Consider the following 24466-nt stretch of genomic DNA (forward strand, 5'->3'; position numbering starts at 1 on the left):
GGAAAGGTTTCAGTTACTACAAATACCATGTCATGGAGAAAAAGAACTTTTAAAAATGAAAAAGACTTTTGGGGCGCCTGGATGGCTCAGTCTGTTAAGTGTCTGACTCTTGATTTTGGTTCAGATCATGATCTCACAGTTTGCGCTGACAGCACGGAGCCTGCTTAGGATTTTCTCTCCTCTCTCTCTGCCCCTCCCCTGCATGTCCTCCCTTCCTCCCTCCCCCCGCCCTCAATAAACAAAGATTTTTTTTAAAAAAATGAAACAGATTTTTCAGTCAGATTCTGCTCCCCAGACACCAATGAAGACAGAGACCCACAAATGGCCTTTAAAAATTTTTTTTTTGGTCTAGCTATAAATAAATGGCTTTGGCAGTGGGGGTTTCCCCATTCCTTCTGGAAGAAAATTCAGAAATAAATCATGATGTTTAATGCTGTAACTTCTGCTTTCTCCTCTAAATACTGTCGTACTAAATCAACAAGTATTTATTAAAAGCCAATAGACACAGAATTTATTTTTTAAATGTTTATTTATTTATTTTGAGGGAGGGGAGGGGCAGAGAGAGGGAGAGACAGAATCCCAAGCAGACTCCCACTGTCACTGCAGAGTCTGATGTGGGGCTCGATCTCATGAGCTGTGAGATCACGACCTTAGCTGAAATCAAGAGTCGGACCCTCAACTAATTCACTGAAGCACCCCCTGACAAAGAATTTAAAGTTTTACTTTGAAAAGACTCTTACTCTTCTATTTTGTTCAAAGCCAATACAATCTTTTTGCAACAAACCAATAAATCTTTCATTAAGTGATTACAATCATGGTAATTTTTTTTTTCAAATTTTCATTTAAATTCTAGTTAACATGTAGTGTAGTATTGGTTTCCGGTGTAGAATTTAGTGATACATCACTTATATATAACACCCAGTGCTCATTACAACAAGTGCCCTCCTTAATACCCGTCACCCATTTAGCCCATCCCCTGCTCACCTCCCTCCATGAACACTCAATTTGTTCTCTATAGTTAACAGCCTCCTCTTCCCCCTGCCCTTCCCCTATGATCATCTGTTTTGTTTCTTAAATTCCACATATGAATGAAGTCCTATGGTATTTGTCTTTCCCTGACTTAACTTCACTTAGCACAATAAAATGTAGCTCCATTCACATAGTTCCAAGTGACACGATTTCATTCTTTTTGATGGCTGAGTACAATTGTGGTAACTTAACATAAAGATGTGCTTTTTACTTTGCAAAGAGCATTCTTGTTTCATATACTGCTTGATAACTGTAGGTCACTTTATTAGGGTCTTTTGTCTATTGATCTTTTGGGTTCCTCTAATCCCGTCTGGCTGAATACTTTATGGAAATTTCATTCAAGGGGTGGGCAGAGATAACATTATAGAATTCCTACTTTTCTCAGAGCAGGCTCCATCTCATATACTGCCTTCTACGGAAATTCACCTAACACACATCTCTTTACCTGTGAATATCACATGGCACTTCACATTCCTCTCATGATCTCACATTGCCAGGCCTGTACACCAGTACACATAAACTCATCACACACACACACACACACACACACACACACACACACACACACACACACACACGTTTGTTTATTTTCAGTATTTCCTTCCCAGGATGTCAAAGAAGATGCTTGCCAGTCTGCTGTCTTCCCTTGGTAAAAACCAAAATTAAAAAATCTAAAAAGACCCAAACAAATACCAATGAGGCACAGTGATGTAGGAGACTGGAATCAAAAAGGTCTTAGAGCCCCCAAACTAGGCTTCCACAATTGTACAAGTGGAATCATTTCCCCTTTGCCTGTCTTCCTAGGAGGATAAAAAGAGATGATGAATAGGAAGTTGCTCTGTATTGGGCCAGAGGTAAGAGAGTGCTAGTACGCTCTCATTTTCTACTTTAGGAATATGTTTTAAACCTATGCTTTCCGGTGAAATTTATTTGCTTTTTTCCTAAACGTAGTCATGCTTTTCGTAAAAAATAATGCATCTACGTCATTGAAAAAGTCACAGGACAAAGCTTACAGAGAAAAACAGCAGACCCAGACCCTCACTCCTCCTACCCTGCTCTGTTCTCCAGAGGCAACCATTTCTTTTCTTTTCAGTTTTCTTTTTCCTTCCTATTTCTAAATAAAATACTTAAGTTGCTATTTTCTGGTTTTTGTTTTTTCCAGACTTTCAGTATGGGAGATGATACTGTCTGTTATAGCCCCCAACACCACCCACCTACCACACACACTTCCCTTCCCCTTATCGTGACTCTCAATGTAATTTTGCTACAATTTTTAGTTAAATCAATATTGCTAACTAAATCACAGAGTGTATAATGACTAGATACCCTTTGTTCTTTAATTTTCCATTTCTTCTGCAGTTACTACTTGCTCTGTTTCTTTCCTCCAGTATTCTATGTTATCTATCACCAGTTCTTCCCCTACAAATCTTGACAGGATCAGAAATTCCTCTCAGTTTTTTCCTAAAAGACATACTTCCTAGTGCCCTCCTTCCTTTTCTCCAATTTGGACTAGTGGCTTTCTAGGTCTGCTGCACAGCTGACATCCTAGGGCTCCCCTTCCCCATCCCCATGGGAATTCTCTTCACCTCTGTCCTGTGTAAGGAGTCCCTGCTTCCTGGGTTCCATAGCTTCCACTTAAAAAAAAAAAAAAAGTTTATTTATTTTTGAGAGAGAGAGAGAATGCGTGCATGTAAGTGGAGACAGGGCAGAGAGAGAGAATCCCAAGCAGGCTCCATGCTGCCAGTGCAGAGCCTGACACGGGCTCAATATCACGATTCAAGAGATCATGAGCTGAGCCAAAATTTAGAGTCAGGTGCTAAACCAACTGAGCCACCAGGTGCCCCTCTTCCACTTTTAAAATTTCATCCCTTGTACTGAGAAGCATATCCTTCAGCAACTTCCTGAGAAAGGATGTAAGGCAGATAACTATTTTTGAGACCCTGCATATCTCAACATGGGTTTATTTTATTCTTGCACTTGAATCAAAGTTTGAGCATAAAATTCTAAGTTAAAAATCACTTCTCAAAAATTTGAAGTTATTCCCTATATCTTCTTGCTTTAATGTGCCAGAAAGACCAGTGCTATTCAGATCCCTGTGTTTAGTAAATTCCCACTTTCCCATCCCTACTCCAGACCAAGAAACTTTCAAGACTCTACTTTATCCCCAGTATCCTAAAATTTTATGATTCGCCATCATAAAATCTTTTTATTACACTAAGCTGGTCCTTTTCATTATGGAAACTCATATCCTTTAGTTCTGGATATGTTTCTTCTGATATTTCTTTGAGAATTTCCTTTTTTTTCTCTATTCTGTTTCTGAAAATCATATGAGTTAGATATTGGGCCTCCTTTGTTGAGTCTCTGTCTTGTTTTTATCAACTTTATTGTCTTTTGTTTCACTATCTAGCCTACTTCAATTTTATCTTCCAACTTTTTGGATTTAAAAAATATCTGATTATGCTCTGATTATAAGAACTCTTACTTTTTTTTCTTTTCATTTCTTATAGCATCCTATTCTCCTTTAATGGATGCAAAAGCTTCTCTGAAAATATATTTTGGAAAATATACTTTGTGACTTGAATTGTTTCTATTTCCTCTGATTTCTTTTGTTTTGGGCTGTGTATTACATGAGATGACTTTCTCACAAGACCAGGATCTCTGGCTGATTGTTAATAGTAAAAGAGGAGTAAAAAGTTAATTGGAAGCTCTGTACGAATAGGTGGAATTTATTGACTGACAAGCGCCAACTTAAAGGTGCTTTGGGCAGGTAATGTGACTGGTTTGGGAGCCTTCAAACATCAGTCCCCAGACTAGACTCATTTAAGGCTGGCTGAGAGCATTCTGGGAGTGCAGAGGGACAAGGAGACTGACAAGCGCCAACTTAAAGGTGCTTTGGGCAGGTAATGTGACTGGTTTGGGAGCCTTCAAACATCAGTCCCCAGACTAGACTCATTTAAGGCTGGCTGAGAGCATTCTGGGAGTGCAGAGGGACAAGGAGACTGAGTATTTAATATGCAGACTTTCTCGTGACACCCAACTTTTCAAAGGTATCTTAGTGCCATCCTCAGCTATGTCTGGCATCCAGAAGGTCTGTGGTTTGACCTCTTCTCCAAAGAGGAAATCTCCCACTTTCTGCTGGGACGGTGAAAAACCAGTTGCCTGCTTGGGGCAGCTTGGGATGGTGATCAAGGTGGTGTGGAGGGGTATTTAAATGTTGCTTACATAAACTTCCTAACAATTCTTCAGTTTTCAGCTTCATACTATTCTCTGCCTGTAGAGGCATCTCGGGATCCAATTATCAAGTATTTACCAGGTTCTACAGTGAAATTAGCTTGCTTCTTTCAGCCCCTGGGCAGCCTGACTTTAGGATTCAGCTTTGTTGACTGCTGAGTCACTTACCACTTATCTACTAGGTTTCTATATTCCAAACCTTTGTTGGCTTCATTTATCTGCCATCATTTCTGCTCCTCTTCTCTCTGTCCACATGTATTATACCCTTGCTATTCTTATCAGTGCAGTTAACAGAAATAAACATTCACACTCAATATGCTGTATTTGGCAGAAAGTCTGTGATGTTTTCAAGTCTCAGAGTCAGCTGATATACTGACAAAATTTTCTTCATCTCTCTAAGTTTCCTCAACCTGTAAAATAGGGATATAAAAAAGAACTACCAGAAAGGTTTCTGTGAGAACTAAATGAGGTAAGAATATAGGCTTTGGAGTCAGAAAGATCTGGTTTTGAATCCTAGATTTCTTACTTTTCTTTTTTTAATGTTTATTTATTTTTGGGGGCGGGGGGAAGAGTGTGAGTGATTAGGGGAGGGGCAGAGAGAGAGGGAGACAGAGGATTTGAAGCAGGCTCTGTGCTGATAGCAGATAGCCCAATGCAGGGCTTGAACTCACGAACCATTAGATCACAACCCGAAGCGAAGTAAGATGCTTAACCAAATGAACCACCGTGGGTGCTCCAATAGATTTTTTACTTATTAACTGTACAATTCTGGCAACTCTAAATCTCAGTTTCCTCATCTACATGATGGGTTAATGCTAGCCACTAGCTCATACAGTATTGGAAGGATTAAATAAGACAAAGTTTACAAAATTCTCCTGAAACATAATAAGCCTTGATTAACATTTATATTGTTGCCCATAATGCCTCCAGTACCTAAAATTCCACACACACACACACCATTTTAGTCTATTTAAATCTTATTCATGGGGTACCTGGGTGGCTCAGTCAGTTAAGTGTCCGACTTTGGCTCTGGTCATGATCTCACAGCCCCTGGGTTTGAGCCCCACATCTGGCTCTGTGATGACAGCTTGGAGCCTAGAGCCTGCTTCAGATTCTGTCTCCGTCTCACTCTCTGGCCCTCCCCTACTTGTGCATTCCCTCTCTCTCTCTCTCTCTCTCTCTCTTAAATATAAATAAACATGTAAAAAAATTTTTTTAAAATCTTACTCATTCAGGGCTTGGCTAACTGAAGTCAAACACTTCTGTAAAAGCAACATGGTGTAATAAGAGAAGGCAATGGATTCGGAAGTCTGGATATTATCATAAATATATGTGTGGTCAATGGATTGGTTTACTGTCTGTAAAAAGAGAGAATCAGACCAAATGAGCACTAAAATCTTTTATAGTCCAAATGTCCCTCCCCATCTCCTTTGCTAGATATGACATTCTGTATATTTAATGTTTCAATGCTATTTGACTGACACTGTTAATTTTTATAAGTATTTTCATATATCTTCCTTTTCTAATTAGACAGTATATAGGTACTGCATGAAAACTAAAATGAGCTGGTCCCCACAACTGACAAAGTAATATGGCCGGCTACCCTTTGAATATTAAATCATGAAACAGTATGTCGTATGGTAAAAGGTAAGACCAGTGATATAAAACCACCTCAAAAAGAAAGAATGAGTAGCAGGCTTGTAAGACTACTACAAATTACAAGCAATTTTACTAACTGACAAGTACAAAAGAAGTTAATTAAACCTAAGAAATAACACATCAATTAAACATCAATGAGAAGGTGGGTTGGCCAGTAGAGATGCTTTCCACTTTTATTATGATCCTAATGATCAGGTTTTCTCATTGTGGAGATGGGCTTAATCAGATACCAATAAATGTTCACACTACAAAACCACATTCTGAAATTCTACCTTCACCAAGCAACACACTGAATATGGTTTGGCCTCTCATGAAGATCTACCATTGGGGAACAACTGGTCCCTACTGCCACTACAGATTTCTTATGTTATTAAAAAAATTTTTTTTAATGTTTATTTTTGAAAGAGATAAAGAGACAGACAGAGCATGAGCAGGGGGAGGGGCAGAGAAAGAGGGAGACACAGAATCTGAAGCAGGATCCAGCACAATGCCCAACACAGGGCTCAAACCTACAAACTATGAGATCATGATCTGAGCCAAAGTAAGACACTTAACTGACTGAGCCACCCAGGCGCCCCACGGATTTATTTTAAACTAATAAAGTGACATGATGATTTTTATACACTAGTATCAGGCGAACTCACCCCCAAAACAGAAGCACAGTATACCTAGCGTCCCACCAGAAAGTCTTGGTAAATTCCTCCAGATAAGGTTACTCTGGTGAGGTTTTTGGAAAGGCAAATAATCACAGAATTTTTCCATATGAAATATCTAAAAACTATAAAGTTCTACAAGAAAGGAATCATGTGATCCTTTTTTCTTTTCTTTTTTCTTTTTTTGAGAGAGAGAGAGAGAGAGAGAGAGAGGCAGAGAGAGAGAGAGAGAGAGAGAGAGGCAGAGTGCAAGTGGAGGGGGAGGGCTACAGAGAAAGAGGGAGACACAGAATCCAAAGCAGGCTCCAGGCTCTGAGCTGTCAGCACAGAGCTCGATGTGGGGCTCGAAATCACGAACCACGAGATCGTGACCTGAGCAGAAGTTGGACGCTTAACCAACTGAGCTGCCCAGGCGCCCCGGTGATCTTTCTTTATATCCCTCTGAGGCCAGCTATTTGCAATGTCTGGTATAGAGTGGAGCTTGGTGCATAAGGGCTTCCTGATTGTTTAAGCTTTCCCTAAACCCACTGTTATTGCAAACAGAATTTTCCACAACCTCCAGCAGTGTCATCTGAAGCACATCTCTCTGAATACATGACCAATGCATGTTAAGAAAAGAAAGGAAGACAAAACTAGAAAACTGGTAAAGACTGAGAGACAAAGCAAAACCACAGAATAGCTTCTTTCACCAAGATAGTCTATATACCTCCTCTTTTCTTGTGACAGATTTTTACAGCCTACCTTATCTGCATTCAGAGCCAAGAAGGTGATGTGATCCAAATACCTGTTTCTTATCCATGCTGTGAGAAACTGGCAGTTTGACAGCAGTGTCTGAAGTTCCCTGGGTCAAGGCTACCAGGTTTCCAGGTGTAAAGTTACCTGCCATACAGCGCATGCACATTCCGACACTAGTCTCTTGGTATTAAAAAGCTACCTTTTGTCATTTACAGTCTAGAACAGCCTTGAGCAAACAGAAGTGCTTGTGGGCTCTGCACCTCCTTTTGAACATTACTGCTGTATAATGACTAGAACTAATAATTAGAAAGAATCATTCATTAATTTTGTAAAGTTTACTATAAAACTTCTGCTCTGAGCCAGCTCCCATGTTAGATTTTGGGGATGAAGATATGAAGAGACACTGTCCCTGCCTTTAGAGACTTTACAGACAAGTAAAGGAAATAAATGAAAACAGTTTTATGAATTTAACACTACTGTCATTTTAGAACGGCGAAGATTTATCATGCCTCTCTTCTCAAATTTGGGATTGCTAACTAGCATGGGAATAGTCACCCAGCACTGAGCTTCTAAGACCTTAACGTAGGGGGACACCATTCCATTATGTGTGACTTCCTCAGATGTGAAACCATGGCAGATACAAATAATAGTACTCATTTTTATTGCAAAGCACTTTACATATTACAAAGTACTTTTACATCCATTATCTAATTCAATTGCCAAAGTAACCCTATGAGGGATAAGGGGATTATTATCTCCTTTTATAGAAGAAATTAAGTGCTTAGAGAAGTGACTTGCCCTTATAAAACTAGTTAATTTGTAACAGAAACCTGGATTTTTTCTCAATTCAAAGTTCAATTTAATCATATCATGGTGCCCTTGTCACCCAAATTTTGAAGAAAAGCCAAATGACTCATTTTCAGCTATAAGAAATGTCTAGAATAATGCCAGGGCATGTAAAATATATTAATATGTACACTTAATATAAAATATTTAGTTTTCCTTCAACCTGAAATAGAAAAATTATGCAAAAACAACACAGAGAACAATTTGTGAAGACTTAAAAAAATCATAAATGCCACATTTCTCCCACTTTAATCTTCCCACAATGTGCTCATATAACAAAAAATTCTGGTTTGCCAATAATTTATTTCACAAGTCTTCTATGATACAAAAACACATAGCAAAGTTAAAACATTTCCTACAAAGCCACTGTGCAGATTTTTCGATCAAACCTGAAAGGCTGAGGAAACTCTCCCAGAAACCACTCCACTGTCTGGGAACTTGTAACCCTGTTGCTTCATTTTCAAGTTCAAAGAGTGAGTGGACAATGCATTTATAGTATAAAAATTCAAGTTTTCCCAATCCTTAAAATACTGAGACCATTATTCAAGTAAAAAGGAAAAGCCATTAGAAAAGGCTCAAAAAGAAATTCATCCAGCAATAAAGCTTAAGGAAAACCCTTTACAAAATGGAATTTGGGAGTCAACAGATCCATGAAAAATTCAAATATCCTTTCTGGTATAAGACAGTTCTTTCATTAAAGTAGACCACTTGTCCTTTTGCAGCTGCTTTTCTGCTCTAAGAGGAAAAAAAACATCTTCTCTGAAATCACTGTATAAAAACGTATAACTAATTTACAAATGTAACAATTAGTATTGTCTTATCTGAACATTTACTATGAAATAATTTCAACACAATTACCAAAAGCTTGTGCTTCCTCTGATATCAGTCACATACCATATATAGTTAAATGCACTGTCTTGCCAAAGCCCAAGGTAATTGAATCTAAAAATATACTTTTTTTTCATTCTGAACTAGCAAGATTGGTATTTAAACCAAACGTCATCAAATGTTGCACTAAGTATGCCAAGATGAAAAGGTTACTTTAATATGAACTGTCCAAATGTATCACATAGAAAATGCCCCTAGCCACTAAAGATTGACTGCTGACATCCAGGCTCACCCCGTTCTCCCCTAACATGCACACACACAAGAAAATAAAAATTAAAAGGCAGTACAGACAATCAAGAATGTGAGAAAAGAACTGGTAACTGGAAGAAAACGTAGACTTTATACAGTCCAATGAAGACAGATAAACTGGAAAGACATCTGGTATTAAGCAAGTTTACCAGTGGGGAATGGGGGGATTTTTCTTTAAAATTAGTGTATAGAGTCTCTAGTTTTAGGCTGAGACGTTGACAGAGATTCTTATGTGAAAAAAGTAGTTCTAATAACATCTAAATTTGGTACCAGGATAAAAATGTAAAAATCTGTTAACAAAAGCTCTTATGAAAAGAGGTGTCTTTTGAGTCATTAAAAGATCAGCTTGACGAAATTACTCAGAGAAAGACAAATACCATATGACTTCACTCATATGAGGACTTTAAGAGACAAAACAGATGAACATAAGGGAAGGGAAGCAAAAATAATATAAAAACTGGGAGGGGGACAAAACAGAAGAGACTCATAAATATGGAGAACAAACTGAGGGTTACTGGAGGGGTTGTGCGAGGGGGGATGGGCTAAACAGGTAAGGGGCACTAAGGAATCTACGCCTGAAATCATTGTTGCACTATATGCTAACTAATTTGGATGTAAATTAAAAAAAAAAAAAAAATTAAAAAATTTTAAAAAAAGATCAGCTTGATTAGCCACTTCCAGTGGTCTTTCCATAAAATTTCCATTAAGATCTTTCTCAAAGAGTTTTCTCTTTCTCACAAGATGGAATGCTACTGCAGGAAAAAATTAAAAGGGCTCAGCATCCCCCAAAAACAAAACTCCACCGATTTAACATCAGTTTTTTATAAAAATTAATCTTTAAGATTCTCATCTTTGCTAAACTAAAACTCACAAGCAAACTGCAAATCTGAACAGGTTACTTTCTCCAACATGTATGAAGAAAAAGGAAACTTTGTTTTTCTTTAGATTTGTGGCATGTAAATAAAGGAGAAATATGCATAACCATTTCTCAAAATCCAAGAGAAAAGGTTTTTCAATTCAAATGGCAATTTAACAGAGCCACTGCTAATATAACTTGCAATTTCAACATGAGTTCTAAATACTGAAACAGCTTAGAATCAAGTTTTTTAGTACTAAATATAAAGAGCAAGCAAGCTTTTGGGAAGAATTCAGAATCTGAAATTTAAATGTTTATGTAATACTTATTCACTTAAAATAAAAAAGTTTAAAGTACAGCACACATTTGAAGTTAAAATCTAAGACCTAAAATCGTTAAGAATGCTGCCCTTTATATTAAAAGGGGTAGTAGGTTTTCTAATATCATGACAGAAAACCAAAGCCTATTTGCCTGTTTTATAAATATCTGCATCCTTTGTTGGATTCAAAACTCCACTTTACCCATTTCCCTTGGGTTTCTTCCATCTCACTGAATACCATTGTTGTATTCAGATTATAACATCTAGCCAAAGGCAGAGATCACATAAGCCCCCTGAAGACTTCTAAAACATTAAAACCAGTAGAAAAGCAGAGGAAATACTCTCATGCCTGGAGCTGCTGGGAAATCCTTCTCTCCTTTTAGAAAAATAAACTTCTTGTTCTAAAGATAATCACTTGAAGAACAAAACATCACCAGTACATACAATACACAGCACTTTCAATAATTCTACAGAATAAATAATAAAAATCCTATAGATTTTGCTAGTACTTTGGCTTAAAAAAAAAAAAAGACTAAGTAAAGAACTGTTACATCAAAGGATTTTTTTGTCCAGAAAGAGCAATAAAAGAGACTTAATCCGAATTTCTCCTTCTCGCATTCAAATGTGCATTTCTTAACACCAAAAAAATGCTTTTAAAAAGATTAGATGCTACTTTGTTGATTCCATTTAACCACAAAGAGAACATCTCAATCCCCTTCTATTTAAAAAGGAACTAGTTAAATATACAGTATATTTTCTGACTCAGTTGCTTATTAGGACATCTTTTTCTCCCAGATATTCTGACATTTCAAAGTTTGTGGATTAAAAAAAAAAAAGACTAAAGATTCATTTCTATATATTTTCACCATTATAAAAATGGCAGCCATTAACCTATCATTTGTTTTTCAGCTTATTAAAATACACTTTGCTGTAAAGAGAAATCTAAATTCAAACGTTTTCAATACACACACACACAAAGGCATGGGCAAAAACACTACAGCGCAATCACTTTCCATGCACACATTTCTTTAGATCCCCATGAAGCATGCCACAGAAAGTAGCTCAATTTTTCCTAAATTGTATGAATTGACTGCCTTTTTGCTTCACTCATGGTGCACTGCAAAATTCTAAAATTAACGCTTAGGTGTTCATGTTATTCAACAATATGTATTGAGAATTCTCTCAAGAGAAGACCTAAAACATAAAACATTTGGCTTTCTAAATGACAGTGCTGAAGTCTGCAGTGTAGTTCTACTTTGGCATATATAAAGCAAAATTTAAATCCTGTTAATTCATCACTATTTTTTAATATTCCCCTTAAAAGAATTCAATTGTACATGAAGCCCAAACAGAAAGAGCCTAGAAAAGCGACAGGAAAATGGCTTTTTAAAAATGCTGACGCTTTTCACACCCAGGTTCAGTCATGCCAGCTGAAGAGAGGTGTTAGATATGGTTTTATTTATTTTAAATCTTCAAAATGTCATCATTTCCATGACATTACAAAAACTGGAATCAAGAGCAATTTCTCTTCATGATCCTGATTCTCCGATTCAAAGCACTTTTTAGAAAATAATTTCTGCAAACTTAGAAGGTATGTTCAGTGGATCATTTGTTTGCTACTGCTTAGAGTTGAATTATTTTGTCCCAGATCTCCTAGTAAGCTAGGGATACAAAGAGATAAAAAGGAAACACACACACACACACACACACACATAGTGATCCAATATCTGAGTCACTTCAGATATGGCATCCGTTAAGGGGGTCTTTGCTCCTAACTGTGTAAGGGTCCTTAGCTATGGTCTGACTTGCACAAGAAGTACACATGGCCCCTGAGAGGCGCTTTAGTCCCCTTTGGAAGACACTGTTGGAGAGACTATAAATGACACAGTTACAGAAACTGTTACTAATAGCAAGCCAGGTGGTCAAGAAGGATGCGAAGCGGTTGCTGTGGCCAGTGGAGCTCTCCAATAAGAAGTAGATGATGTATGGCAACCAGAGGATGTAAAATACACTAGTAATTCGGAACAGGACCATGGCATAGCGCTTATCGGAACAGCTCTGCACCTCCCCAGTCTCCCCACTCTGGTTGCTGAAGCGGGCTTGCCTTTCGCTGATTTCCTTTGTGTGCTGTTGGCAGATGCGGAAGATGTTGAAATAGGTGAAGCACACAATGAGGGCTGCCGGGGCATATAACATCATCACGATGAACAGGGTGAAGTAGGGGTCGGTGTGCCAGGACTCTGCACACCACTGAAACACATCTCCATGATATCCAGGTTTGCCCCAGTGGAAAAAGGAAGGCAGGAAGACCAGGGTGGAATATAGCCAAATCAGGAAAATACACAGGCGTAGTCTCCAAGGTGTAACCAGGGTATTATAGGTTAAAGGTTTAGTGATGGCAATATATCTATCGATGCTGATACAGGCCAGAGAGGCCATGGAGACACTCTTCAGAACTGATACTACAAAACCAAATACCTGGCAAGTCAAAGACTCCTCTACTGGGAGGGGGTAGTGGAGGAGTGATAAAGAAGGGACCAAGCAGCTTACCCCAACCAAGAGGTCAGCATATGCCATAGTCTGAATAAAATAACTTGTAGTATGGTGGTTCAACAAAGGTGCACAGTGAAATACAAAAATCACAATGATGTTGCCAGAAATAATCAATACGGTGAGAAAGACAATAATCAATACTTCCAAAAGGCAAAAATTGACAGTTTCCAAATAGCCAAATGTCAAGAGGCAAAAAGGGCGGCTGCTCTGATTACCATCCAAGGTAGAGTTCATCTTGAGCTCAGGAGTGATCTCTCACTTCATGCTGCCGCTTGGCTGCTGCCAACAGTTCAAAGGAGCAGCTGCTGTCATTGCGGTCAGCTCTGTGTGTCTGTAATAATGCCAGAGGAGCCTTAGTCCCCAAGCTCCTGATGCTGCTCTGGTGCATTGCCTGCAGTGTAATTCCCCTTTAAATCCTTCTTGGAATAGGGAGAACCAGCAGCAGTTGTCTGGCCAGTCCCAGATGTGGCCATAGTACCAGGTTTACCATACACATAGCGCCAGGGGAGTAAGGCAAACTCTGGGTACATTGTCTTCAGGCCAATGAGGGTAGGGGTTAGGGGCAGAAGAGAAGGGAGGAAGATTAGGAGCTTCAGCAAGAGTTGTAATGAGTCTCCTCTGAACAGCTGATAGAAGAAAAGGAGAGAGCATTTTACATTTTGCATCCAATGCCCTAATCAAAGAACCTGGCTAGCTCAGGCTAGTATCAACCCTCCCACTCCATCCCACCCCACCCGGTACAACCATTCATGGCTACTCTCAGCAGCACCCCACATAACTGGTCCTTACTTTACAGAGGAAGAGAAACAACAGCAAGTTTCATGATCAACATAAAACAAAATCAATCACAAGCCAGATCAATCTAATCCCATTTCCTCTCATTTGAGCCTTTCGGGGGAGAAAAAGAATCTGCTTATGGCATTTCTGAAAATATCTTACTATAACTACCACTAATAGAATTAGCTCATTTTCTTCACTGATTCCAATGTAATTATTTCACCTCTTCGAAAACATTTCAACAGAATTTATCTGTCTAGCTCAATTTCAAAGTGTTACCTGTAATTCTGCATGCTGCAATCCAAACAAAAGCCACAAAACATCCTTAAGAGAAAGCCTTGCAGTGCAGGAATGTGCCTCAGCCCCGTTTACTGCAGAACTGAGACACAGAGGGAGGGGATAAAGGAGGAGGAGGAGGGGAAACGGGGAGAAGAGGGGGCTTGGGAAAAGGAAGAAGGGGGGAGGGGAAAGAAAACGCCTGTGTACACACACCCTTCGGCATCTTTAGCAGCTCATTAGAATTCATCGCCAGAGAAGTGGTCCCTGATTTCCCGACTACACATTGGGGGAATAACTTAATATGCCTGCAGTGCAGTGTTTGAAAGCTGTTTCCTCGTCTGTCTGGAATCCCCCTTTTAGTAGATGAGCAGAATTTAGACTCTGCTAGTAATGAGAAGGGGTTGTAACCTGGACAGAGTGCCAGCCAGGAATTAGATGGAAACACACTGCCAGAGGCGTAATGGTGAGAGGAAATTCCTATTTTCTTATAGCATTTTCCTCAGGAACAAAGAGCAATGTTAAAGAATGAAAGTGTGCTAACAGTGCGGGGCAACTGAGAAATCAAAATTTAGCAGCACAAGAAGTTCTAGCTAGAAGGCTAAATATTTAGCATTTTCTCTCACAATTCACTGGATACTGGCCAATTTTAAGATAGATGACAAAAATAACAAAGCAAACAATCAGTTTTTCAAGAGAAAAAAATAAAGAAAACTTCACTCATTTTGAATACTGAGGAAACAGCACACAATCATGTTGTTTCTGTACTCAATACTCCTCTACAGTTTTGAGACACCATTTCTTCTAGTTTACTGAGAATCAGGTACACAAATATACAAACAAATGATGGACAAGTAAATATACCCATTTCCACTCAGGCTTTAAAACTGTAAAATGCACAGTACAAATTAGCTTATGTATCTTAGATTACACAATCTTGTTTGTGCTTACTTAAAACAATGCAAGTTGGAGTTACATTGTGGCTCTTCTGGTAGTGACAATTTTCAGCTAATTAGAAATGTGGTTTTTTTAGTATTTTTTCCTCCAGGTGTCTTTGGACTCTCAATTTATTCTTCTAAATAAAGTTCCACATATCCAACAGAGTAAAAGAAAATAAACTAATGTTGGCATTTCTAAGTATTCTATAAAGTCGGCACACCTGGACAGAGATACACATTATCTGATCCAATTTTAACTTTTGCTTTACATATGTGCTTTCTCATTGAAAGCAAACAGCCACCCATGATCAGAACTGAATTAATTATATTTTAAGATCAAAAGCACTGTGCTTATTACATGAAGGCAAGAAACTGAAGAACGTATTGCACATAAGCTTGAGAGATATATTTGACAGGTCTTACTGGAGAACATAGCAAAGTGTGGCATATAAAAAAAACCCTATGGCACTGAACACCCATCTGATTCAAATCCTTGCTCTTATATTACTTAGCCTCTTTTACACTCAAGTTTCATCATTTATAAAAATAAAGTACTTCCTACTTTACAGAGTTGTTGCAAAATAAAGGCGACAGGGTATACATACAAAGGGCTTATCAATGGGGCGCCTGGGTGGCGCAGTCGGTTAAGCGTCCGACTTCAGCCAGGTCACGATCTCGCGGTCCATGAGTTCGAGCCCCGCGTCAGGCTCTGGGCTGATGGCTCAGAGCCTGGAGCCTGTTTCCAATTCTGTGTCTCCCTCTCTCTCTGCCCCTCCCCCGTTCATGCTCTGTCTCTCTCTGTCCCAAAAAAAATAAATAAACGTTGAAAAAAAAATTAAAAAAAAAAGGGCTTATCAATACTTAGCATATAGAGAGTATATAACTTTACTCTTTTTCTTCTCAATTAAAATATCCTTCCTAAGTAGTCTGTGCTTTTCCGCCAACCATGTTGTACTGCTCGACGATGGGGTCCTCTGATACCTAAAGGGCTTCTCTTATTGTGAATGCCCAGGTCTGAGGCCCACAGCAGTCACTTGGAAACTTTGTTGTCACACATTCCTCAAATGCATTAAAACTATACATATGCAAGGCAGTGAAAGTATCTGAAAAGATAGAATGGTGATATGGCATCAATTATTCCCTCTACACTAATGATTTCTCTGTCTATATGTTTCCAGTTCTGACTTCACTCCTGAGCATTCTTTTCCATTTCTAATTTGCCTGCTACTCTATATATACATCTTCCACCTGGACATCCTGTAGACTTCAACCACAGCATGCTCAAAATTAAAATCATTTTCCTCAACAAATCACCCTCTTTTTTTTTTTTCCAACATTCTTTTTTCCCAGGCACTCAGTTATGAAACCTAGGAATCATTTTGACCACTCTCTCCCCCTCACCAGATTCCCGGGAATCTATTTCTATGGTGGCTCTTAATTCAGTTTTTAATACTTTAGGCCATCATTAAATATTGTCTGGGCTTCTAGTCTTGTTCATTTTTCTGATCTATTCATTTCTGCCTAAATATCCAATAGCATTTGCTTTATTATGGTATCCAAAGTTTAAGAAGAGTCAATGGCTCCCTATTGCCTTTCCAATCTGATCTCACTATTCCACCCCCCTCCCCAATACCTTGTCTTCCAGACAAACCAGGTGATTTATTCACTATTCTATACATTTACCACAGACTTTATTTTTGAAGTCTCATTGTTTGAGTGCTTAATATTGAATGAAAAAAGGAAAGATTTCTGAGTTATATTTCAATAAATAAAAAAAGCATTCAAAGTCAGTAGTATAAACTTTTCTAACTACTTGTGAATTCTGTCATGTAACTTACTCTCTCTTCATCTCAGGTGTCTCATGTATAAAACTAGACAATTATGGTGATAAAAAAGACACTGTTGGCTGATTACTTTAAAGAATTAAAAATGTAATAAAAAATACAAGCTATTACATTACTATCACTAGCATAATAATAGTTCTTCCAACTTCATTTCTGTTTTAGTAAAATTTCTCTTGGGGCTATAATCAAAATATTCATATAGGAAATTAAAAAAAAAAAAGCCTGAGAGCCGCACTTTATCAAATCAATCAAGAGTTAAATGTTTTGTTTCAGATCAAAGAAAAACACTTTCTTCAAAAGACACGAAGTTAATGACATAAGGTGACAATAAGTCTATGTCTTCAAAAAAAATCTATATATATATTTCCTTTTTAAGTTTTAATTTAAATTCCAGTTAATTTACAGTGTAATAGTAGTATTACAGTAGTATTACTACTGTATATAACTACTATATAAATACAGTAGTATTACTACTGTATATTACTACTGTATATAATTACTACTGTGTATAATACTGTGATTCAACATTTCCATACAACATCTGGTGTTTATCACCTATTTAACCCATGCCCCACCTACCTCCCCTCTGGTAATCATCACTTAGTTGTTTATAGCTAAGAGGCCTGTTTCTTGGTTTGCTTGTTTATTTTGTTTCTTAAATTCCACATACGAGTGAAATCATATGGTTCTCTTATTTCGTTCAGCATAATACTAGCTCCATTCGTTATACATTTCTTTTTTAAAATAATGCAGTCTCTTATGTATGTATATATGTGTATAGATATAGATACAATTTTTTTAAAAAATAGCATTTCTTTGTGTGTGTGTGTGTGTGTATATATATAGTGTGTGTGTATATGTGTGTGTGTGTGTGTGTGTATATATATATATGAATGATTGGAAGGAAACACTGGAAATCAACTCTACTTTTCAGTGGATGGTAGGTGGGATTAAAAATGATTTTTAATTTTCTTTACGTTTTTCTGTATTTTCTGGATTTCCTAATTTCTTTGTAGAGTTGACCCTTGAACAACATGGGTTTAAACTGCATGGATCCACTTATAAGTGGATTTTTTTCAATAAATACGGCATAGTACTATAAACGTATTTTCACTTCATAACATTTCCTTTTCTCTAGCTTACTTTATTATAAGAATGCAGTATTTAATACACATATAAAACATGTGCTAATCAACTGTTTATGCTATTGGTAAGGCCTCCAGTCCACAGTAGGCTATTAGTAGTTAAGTTTTGGGGAAGTCCAAAGTTACGGTTTTTCAAATGTGTGGTGGCTCATGCCGTCTAACTCACACATTGGTCAAGGGCCAATTGCACTAGTTTTATAATTAGGTTTTCAAAAAACAGCCAAAATAATATATAACATGTCCGTTTTGGTAAAGTTAACAAAAACTCTGGCCACAAGATGTCCTCCCAGAGCTACATTGAATGGATGATGCCAAGTTTAAGTCACCTACTTCATGGGGTTCAGTTCCACCTGTCCTTATGCCATCACATCAATTTTCTTCCAGTCTTTAATGGTCAATCCAACTCAAAATGGACCCTTGGAGCCCCGATTAGGGGCACCTGGGTGGCTCAGTTGGTTGAGCATCTGACTCTTGATTTTGGCCAGGTCATGATCCCAGGGTCATGGGATTGAGCCCTGCATAAGGCTTTGTGTTGAGTGTGGAGCCTGCTTAAGATCCTCTCTCTCTCTCTTTTTGCCCTTCTCCCTGGCTTGTCGCTCTCTGTCTCAAAAAAAAAAAAAAAAAAAAAAAAAATCCTACAGAATGAGAATATAACTGGATGAACCATGTAAAGATGGCCAACATTTAACCATTTCATTTCTGGTTAAAGATTTTCTGATCTGTAAAACTGGTAACTTCTGTATGGATCAACCTAATACTAAATAATTAAAACAACAAAGAGAACTAAAAAAGAAATAAGACAGAAAGATGAAACAAAAACTGTCCAAATTATATTTATACTTCTCTCAACCTATTCAGTGGCTTAATGATTACAGATGAGAAAGGATCAATCTCAGTTCCCCTAATCTGTAAGATTCACTTCTGGGCATTACTTATTATTAGGTAAAAATGAGGTTTAAATGTGGATTTATTTAATTAACATATTATTTTAGTGCAGCTAATGTGGGTATGTACGTACCAATGTCATTCCAGAACAAATTTGAGGGCCTTTGACTCTTCTTTTACTCCTCTCATCTCTTATATTCAGTCAATCACTAAGTTCCAAAGATTCTATTATCTCTGAAACTTCTCAAATAATATCTTTCTTTATCCCTTCTGCCACTGCTCTGATCCAAGTCACGATCATCTCTTGCCTAACTCACTAACAGGTTTTGCTTCAATTAGTCTTACTCCATTCTAATTCAAGTAACTGGAATGACCATTCTATAATAGTAACACAAGTAACAGCAGTAACTAAGCAATAATTTATATTTACTATGGGTTATAAATTGTACCTAATGTTTTGTCTAAGTTCATTCTAACAACTCTACAAATAAGGTACAATTATCCTCTCATTTTACAGATAAGGAAACACAAGTCTAATGTTAAACTGCCCAATGTCAATGGCTTAAATATAGTATAACTGGGATTTGAATCAAGACAATTTGGCTTCAGACATATACTCCAATCCACTTTGCATACTGCCTTCTAAATGTGAATATGATTTGTCTGCTTAAAATGCTTCAATGACTTTCTATTGCCAGAAATCTCAAATATGACTTATTTAAGCTTTCGAAGATCTGGCCCCTACCTATGTTTTCTGGCCTTATTTCCTTTCACACTCTATGAAATTGCCAAGCTCTCTCACACCCCTGGGCACATGCTTTCCCACTGATTTTTAACATCACACATGCCACGAAGCACCCTATCCCAGCCCAACAATCCCCTTCTTTGGTAATTTCTGAACAAGACACCTTTCAAATCCTTAGATGAGAAGTCCTTGTCATGTGCCACACAACAATATGTATTTTCTCTTCTGTAACTCTCATACAACTTTACTGTAATTGGTTAGTTAATTGTTTGTTTCCCTCATTAAACCATAGTCTTTCCCAAACAGGGAGCAGGTATATTTTATTCTTGGCATATCCATGAAGCCTAGCACAAGGCTGACATCAAGCAGGCTTTCAAAGGTATTTATGGCTGACTAAACAACAAATGCCTAATAAGACAACAGGCAATTCTGAATGAAGATCTTTCAAGTAAAGCCCTAGTATGGTAACAGTTTAATTCACCTATTTATTAGGTCAATGCATATGAAATTGCCTATATGTAGATCAAAAATTATCAAAAATCAGGTATTTTAATATGATCAAGCCTATTATGTTTCCAGTCTTATAATTCAGGAAACCTTTAGAACTCCCTGGGCAGATATGACTTACAGAAACTCACTACAGGAGACATGATATTACAGAGATAGGATATAGAGACCTGAAATTATTTTCATAAATACCAATTTGAAGAAAATGTATCTTAGTCCATTCAGGTTGCTATAGCAAAAATACCAGACTGAGTAACTTATAAACAACAGAAATTTAGCACAGTTCTGGAGACTAGGAAGTTCAAAATCAAGGTGTTGGCAGATTTGGCATCCCATCAGGATCCACGGTCATCTTCACTATGTCCTTATAAGGCAGAAGGGGCAAGGGAGCTAACTGGGGTCATTTTGATAAAGATACTAATCTCATTCATGAGAGCTGCTCTCTTTTGACCTAGTTATCTCCCAAAGGCCCACCTCCAAATACCATTACATTGTAGGGGTTATGAGTTCAACACATGAAATTTAGGGGGATACATTCAGTCTATAGCAGGCCTACTACAGCAACTGCTATGTGGGAGCACACAATATAGTTTTAAAAGTCTACTCAAAACCTATTTTCCTATAGAAGCAGACAGCAGGAGTACTCGGCTGTGAAACAGAATCATGGGCTATTTTGGGAGGCAGGATTCAAACATGCTATATATCTAATTTTCCAGCATGTTCAAGCTAAAAGGAAAATCAACCATTTACTTTAGCAAACTTATTTAAGAGAAGAGGAAGTGAATGGTCACAAGTCAAGAACTCATTTGAGTTCATATAAGCTAGTGGCAGAGCTGGAATAGTACTCAGGCTTCCTAACTCCAAGGCCAGTGCTCTTTTTGCTAAATTGACTTCCTTTTATTCTAGGTTCTAAGGCTATATATTATTGCATCTTTCACTACTGCCAAGTCTACCAAAGATATTTTCAATTAAAACCAAAACAATCTGCATAATAATGGAATTTTAATTAGACATTTAAATTAAATTTCCAGACTGGTAAAATGTGGCTGGGCCTCTAGGACCTCCCTTGGACAAACAATTAAAAATGTAAAGAATGGTTACATGGACTTTTTATTAATTTAGATTTTGGATACAAACTTGAAATTCATAGCAAAAGATTCTTATAACAAAAGTTTATCAATAAAACCACTAGAGAAAATAAAGCAAACAGGTTTCAGAAAACACAAGGCTGAGTGGTTATAAAAGGAATGAGAAACATAAGGAAGCAATTTTGACATAAATTTCTGCTACTAAGCAAACTAAATAAATAAATAGAGAGTCAATAGCATAAAAGTTAAAAATAATCAAAAGAAAGAAGGGCCAGAAGTGCATTCTGGAAGTTGGAGACCAGAAAGTGTCTCCTTTTCCCTCCATTGTCAACTGCAGTTTGATTCACCAGACCCAAACAGCTCAGTCTTACAACTTGAGAATTTACAAAAAAGCACCATGGGAGTCCCTATGGATTATCTATTAAGGTTCCTCCCCAATGTGTCTGACAAGTTCTATCTAGAGATCAAGATTGAGGAGCCTTTGGTCAAAGGCCAGAACAAATAGAAAACAAAGAATCTAAGAGTATTTGGTCTGCAGAAATTTATTCCATGAAGCCAAGGATAGTTCAGTATCAAGAAGTCTATCATAATGTTGATAGGTTATATATCTATTCCACTACAAATCTGTAAAAATCACATTAAATGCTAAAAAAGAAAAAAAAACACTTCTTAATAAAATTTAGTAGACATTCCTAATAAAATCTCAAAGCCAGAGATGGAAGAAAATCACTTAAATACAATAAAACCTACAGGAGCGCCTGAGTAGCTCAGTCAGTTGAGCATCCAACTTGGGCTCAGTTCATCGTTTCACAGTTCATGGGTTTGAGCCCGGTGTTGGGCTTTGCGCTGACAGCATGGAGCCTACTTCAGATTCTTTGTCTCCTCCTCTCTCTGCCCCTCCCCTCCTCACTTTCTCCCAAAAAAATAAACATTAAAAAACTTTTTAAAATAAAAAATAGGGGCACCTGGGTGACTCAGTTGGTTAAACGTCCAACTTTAGCTCAGGTCATGATCTCATGGTTCGTGTGAGTTTGAGCCCTGTGTTGGGCTCTATGCTAATAACTCAGAGCCTGGAGCCTGCTTCAAATTCTGTGTCTCCCCCTCTCTCTACTCCTCCCCTGCTTGCACTCTCTCTCTTAAAAATAAACATTAAAAAAAAATTTAAGTGAAAAAAATAAAAATTAAGACTTACCAAAGAAATGAACAGTATGCTTTCCAAAAAATAAAAAAAAAAAAAACTAAAACCACCGTAAGTAAAATCAGGAACTAGATAAGGATGCTAGTTATCATCATCATCATTTAACACTGTCTTGATGTTTCTAACATACAAAGAAAACCAAACAGTCTGCATGAACAGTGAAAAAAAGCAACTGTTTTTGCTGCTGATATTACTGCATACCTGAAAATCTCAAAAGATGCTAGAATCCAATTAGGGGAACTAATAAAAATATCAAGAGGCAGATGGATAGAGAATTAAAAAAAACCAATGTCTATTCTCTATTGTAGCAATTAGGTCCTTGAAATAGAAATCAGAAGGAAAAAAAAATACTCCATTTGCAACAGCAAGAATGCTCTAGGATAATTCTTAGGAATAAATTTAACAAAAAAGGCACAAGACATATATATGAAGGCAACTCTAAAGTCTTTAACAGACATAAAATAAGACCTAAACAAGTGGTAAGACATACCATCTCTTAGATATAAAGACACTATAACAATGTAACTTATAGCCTAAATTAATATGTAAAATAAATAAAATTCAAATTAGAATCCTTATATAACCTTACAGGGAGGCACTGGTGGTAAGACTGGAGAAAATGATTTTAAGAGTTATATGGAAGATTAAATATATGAAAGAATAGATAAGAAAAAAATATGGAATAAGAAACAGTGAAGAAAGATTTGAAAAAAGATAACTCAAAGCCTCTTAAACCAAAACAGTATTGGTATAGGGACACACAAACTGATCAATACGCAGAAAAATCTAGAACTCAATCCCAGTATATATGAGAATTTAAGACCTAACAAAGATGGCAGTTCTATCCAGCAGGAAAATGGGAGTAGCACAATTGGTTATCCATCTGGGAGAAAGTAAAACTGGGCCGCTATCATATGCCATGTACAAAAATAAATTCCAGATGGATTAAAGATATAAATATATAACATATACAATAAAAATCTTGCAAGAAAATCTCAGAAATTGCATTTACAGACTCAGAGGTAGGAGAGACCTTAACCAAGACACACTTTTCTACATAAAAATTGAAAATGTTTTGTAAGGCATGAAACCATCAGTAAAGTCAATAAAGAATTAAAGTTTTAGAGAGGTATTTATAAAGAAGATAAAGGATTAATAAACATAATAGAGTACAGAGTTCTTTTTTTGGGTAAATGATTTTTTTTTTTAAGTTTATTTATTTATTTTGAGAGAGAGTGAGCACAAGCTGGGGAAGGACAGAGAGAGAGACAGGGAGAGAAAGAGAATCCCAAGCAGGTTCTGTGCTTGATCCCATGAGCTGACCATGACTTCAGCAGAAATCAAGAGTCAGATGCTTAATCAACTGAGCCACACTTGCACCCTGATAATTTTTATCTTATCTAAGTGATCTTCTTCCATCTCTGGTTTTGAGAATATATGTTTAAAAAAGATGAAGAGGTAATTCACAGAAGACTAAATTGCTTACATTTACCAGCAGTCAGAGATCTGCAAACTAAAGATATGCTGGTATCACTTACATCCACTGACAGCAGAAAATTAAATAGTTACTGATAACTAATACTGTTTGGGATATGGGTTAACAGGTACTTTGCTACACCGCTGGTGAACTATAAACTGCAACAGCCTTTTCGAAAAATCAAGCTGGACATAAGTAAATTAAATATAAAAATTAAATAATCACTTAAAAAAACATGTCACCCTTTGATCCAGCAATCACACTCCTGAGACTCTTCCATAAAAAGAGATTTAGAACGTGTTTAAGTATGTTTAGTAAAACATCATTTAGAGGCTAAAATCTGGAAGCAAAGTAAATGCCTACCAATAGAAGAGTAACTGAATAAAAAACTACACATAAAAACAAATGTGTTCATGTGTCTACAGGAAATTCTGTGTAAGTACATACATGGCTGTATAAAAAAATTTTAAGTTCAAGGATAGACAAGTAGGGAGAATGGAAAAGAACCAGCTTTAGAGTCATCTCTGAGTTCAAATTCTGCCTCTATCATTTACTATGTGAATGATTA

The 24466-nt window shown here is 37.2% G+C and overlaps 2 protein-coding genes across 6 annotated transcripts in view; both read right to left on the minus strand.

Moving 5' to 3' along the window:
• The window catches only part of RABGAP1 (RAB GTPase activating protein 1), a 178280-nt gene that overhangs the window by 62137 nt on the left and 91677 nt on the right, over positions 1 to 24466 (minus strand). The gene's annotated exons all lie outside the window — the stretch shown is intronic.
• Positions 6769 to 15623, minus strand: GPR21 (G protein-coupled receptor 21). The gene is made up of 2 exons (XM_053204658.1): positions 14075 to 15623; positions 6769 to 13644 (listed from the first exon to the last, which is right to left on the minus strand). The coding sequence occupies exon 2, from the start codon at positions 13250 to 13252 to the stop codon at positions 12203 to 12205; it is 1050 nt and encodes a 349-aa protein (XP_053060633.1). The 5' UTR covers positions 13253 to 13644; positions 14075 to 15623; the 3' UTR covers positions 6769 to 12202.

This window comes from Acinonyx jubatus, chromosome D4 (assembly GCF_027475565.1).
Source record: "Acinonyx jubatus isolate Ajub_Pintada_27869175 chromosome D4, VMU_Ajub_asm_v1.0, whole genome shotgun sequence".
Classification (NCBI taxonomy): domain Eukaryota; kingdom Metazoa; phylum Chordata; class Mammalia; order Carnivora; family Felidae; genus Acinonyx; species Acinonyx jubatus.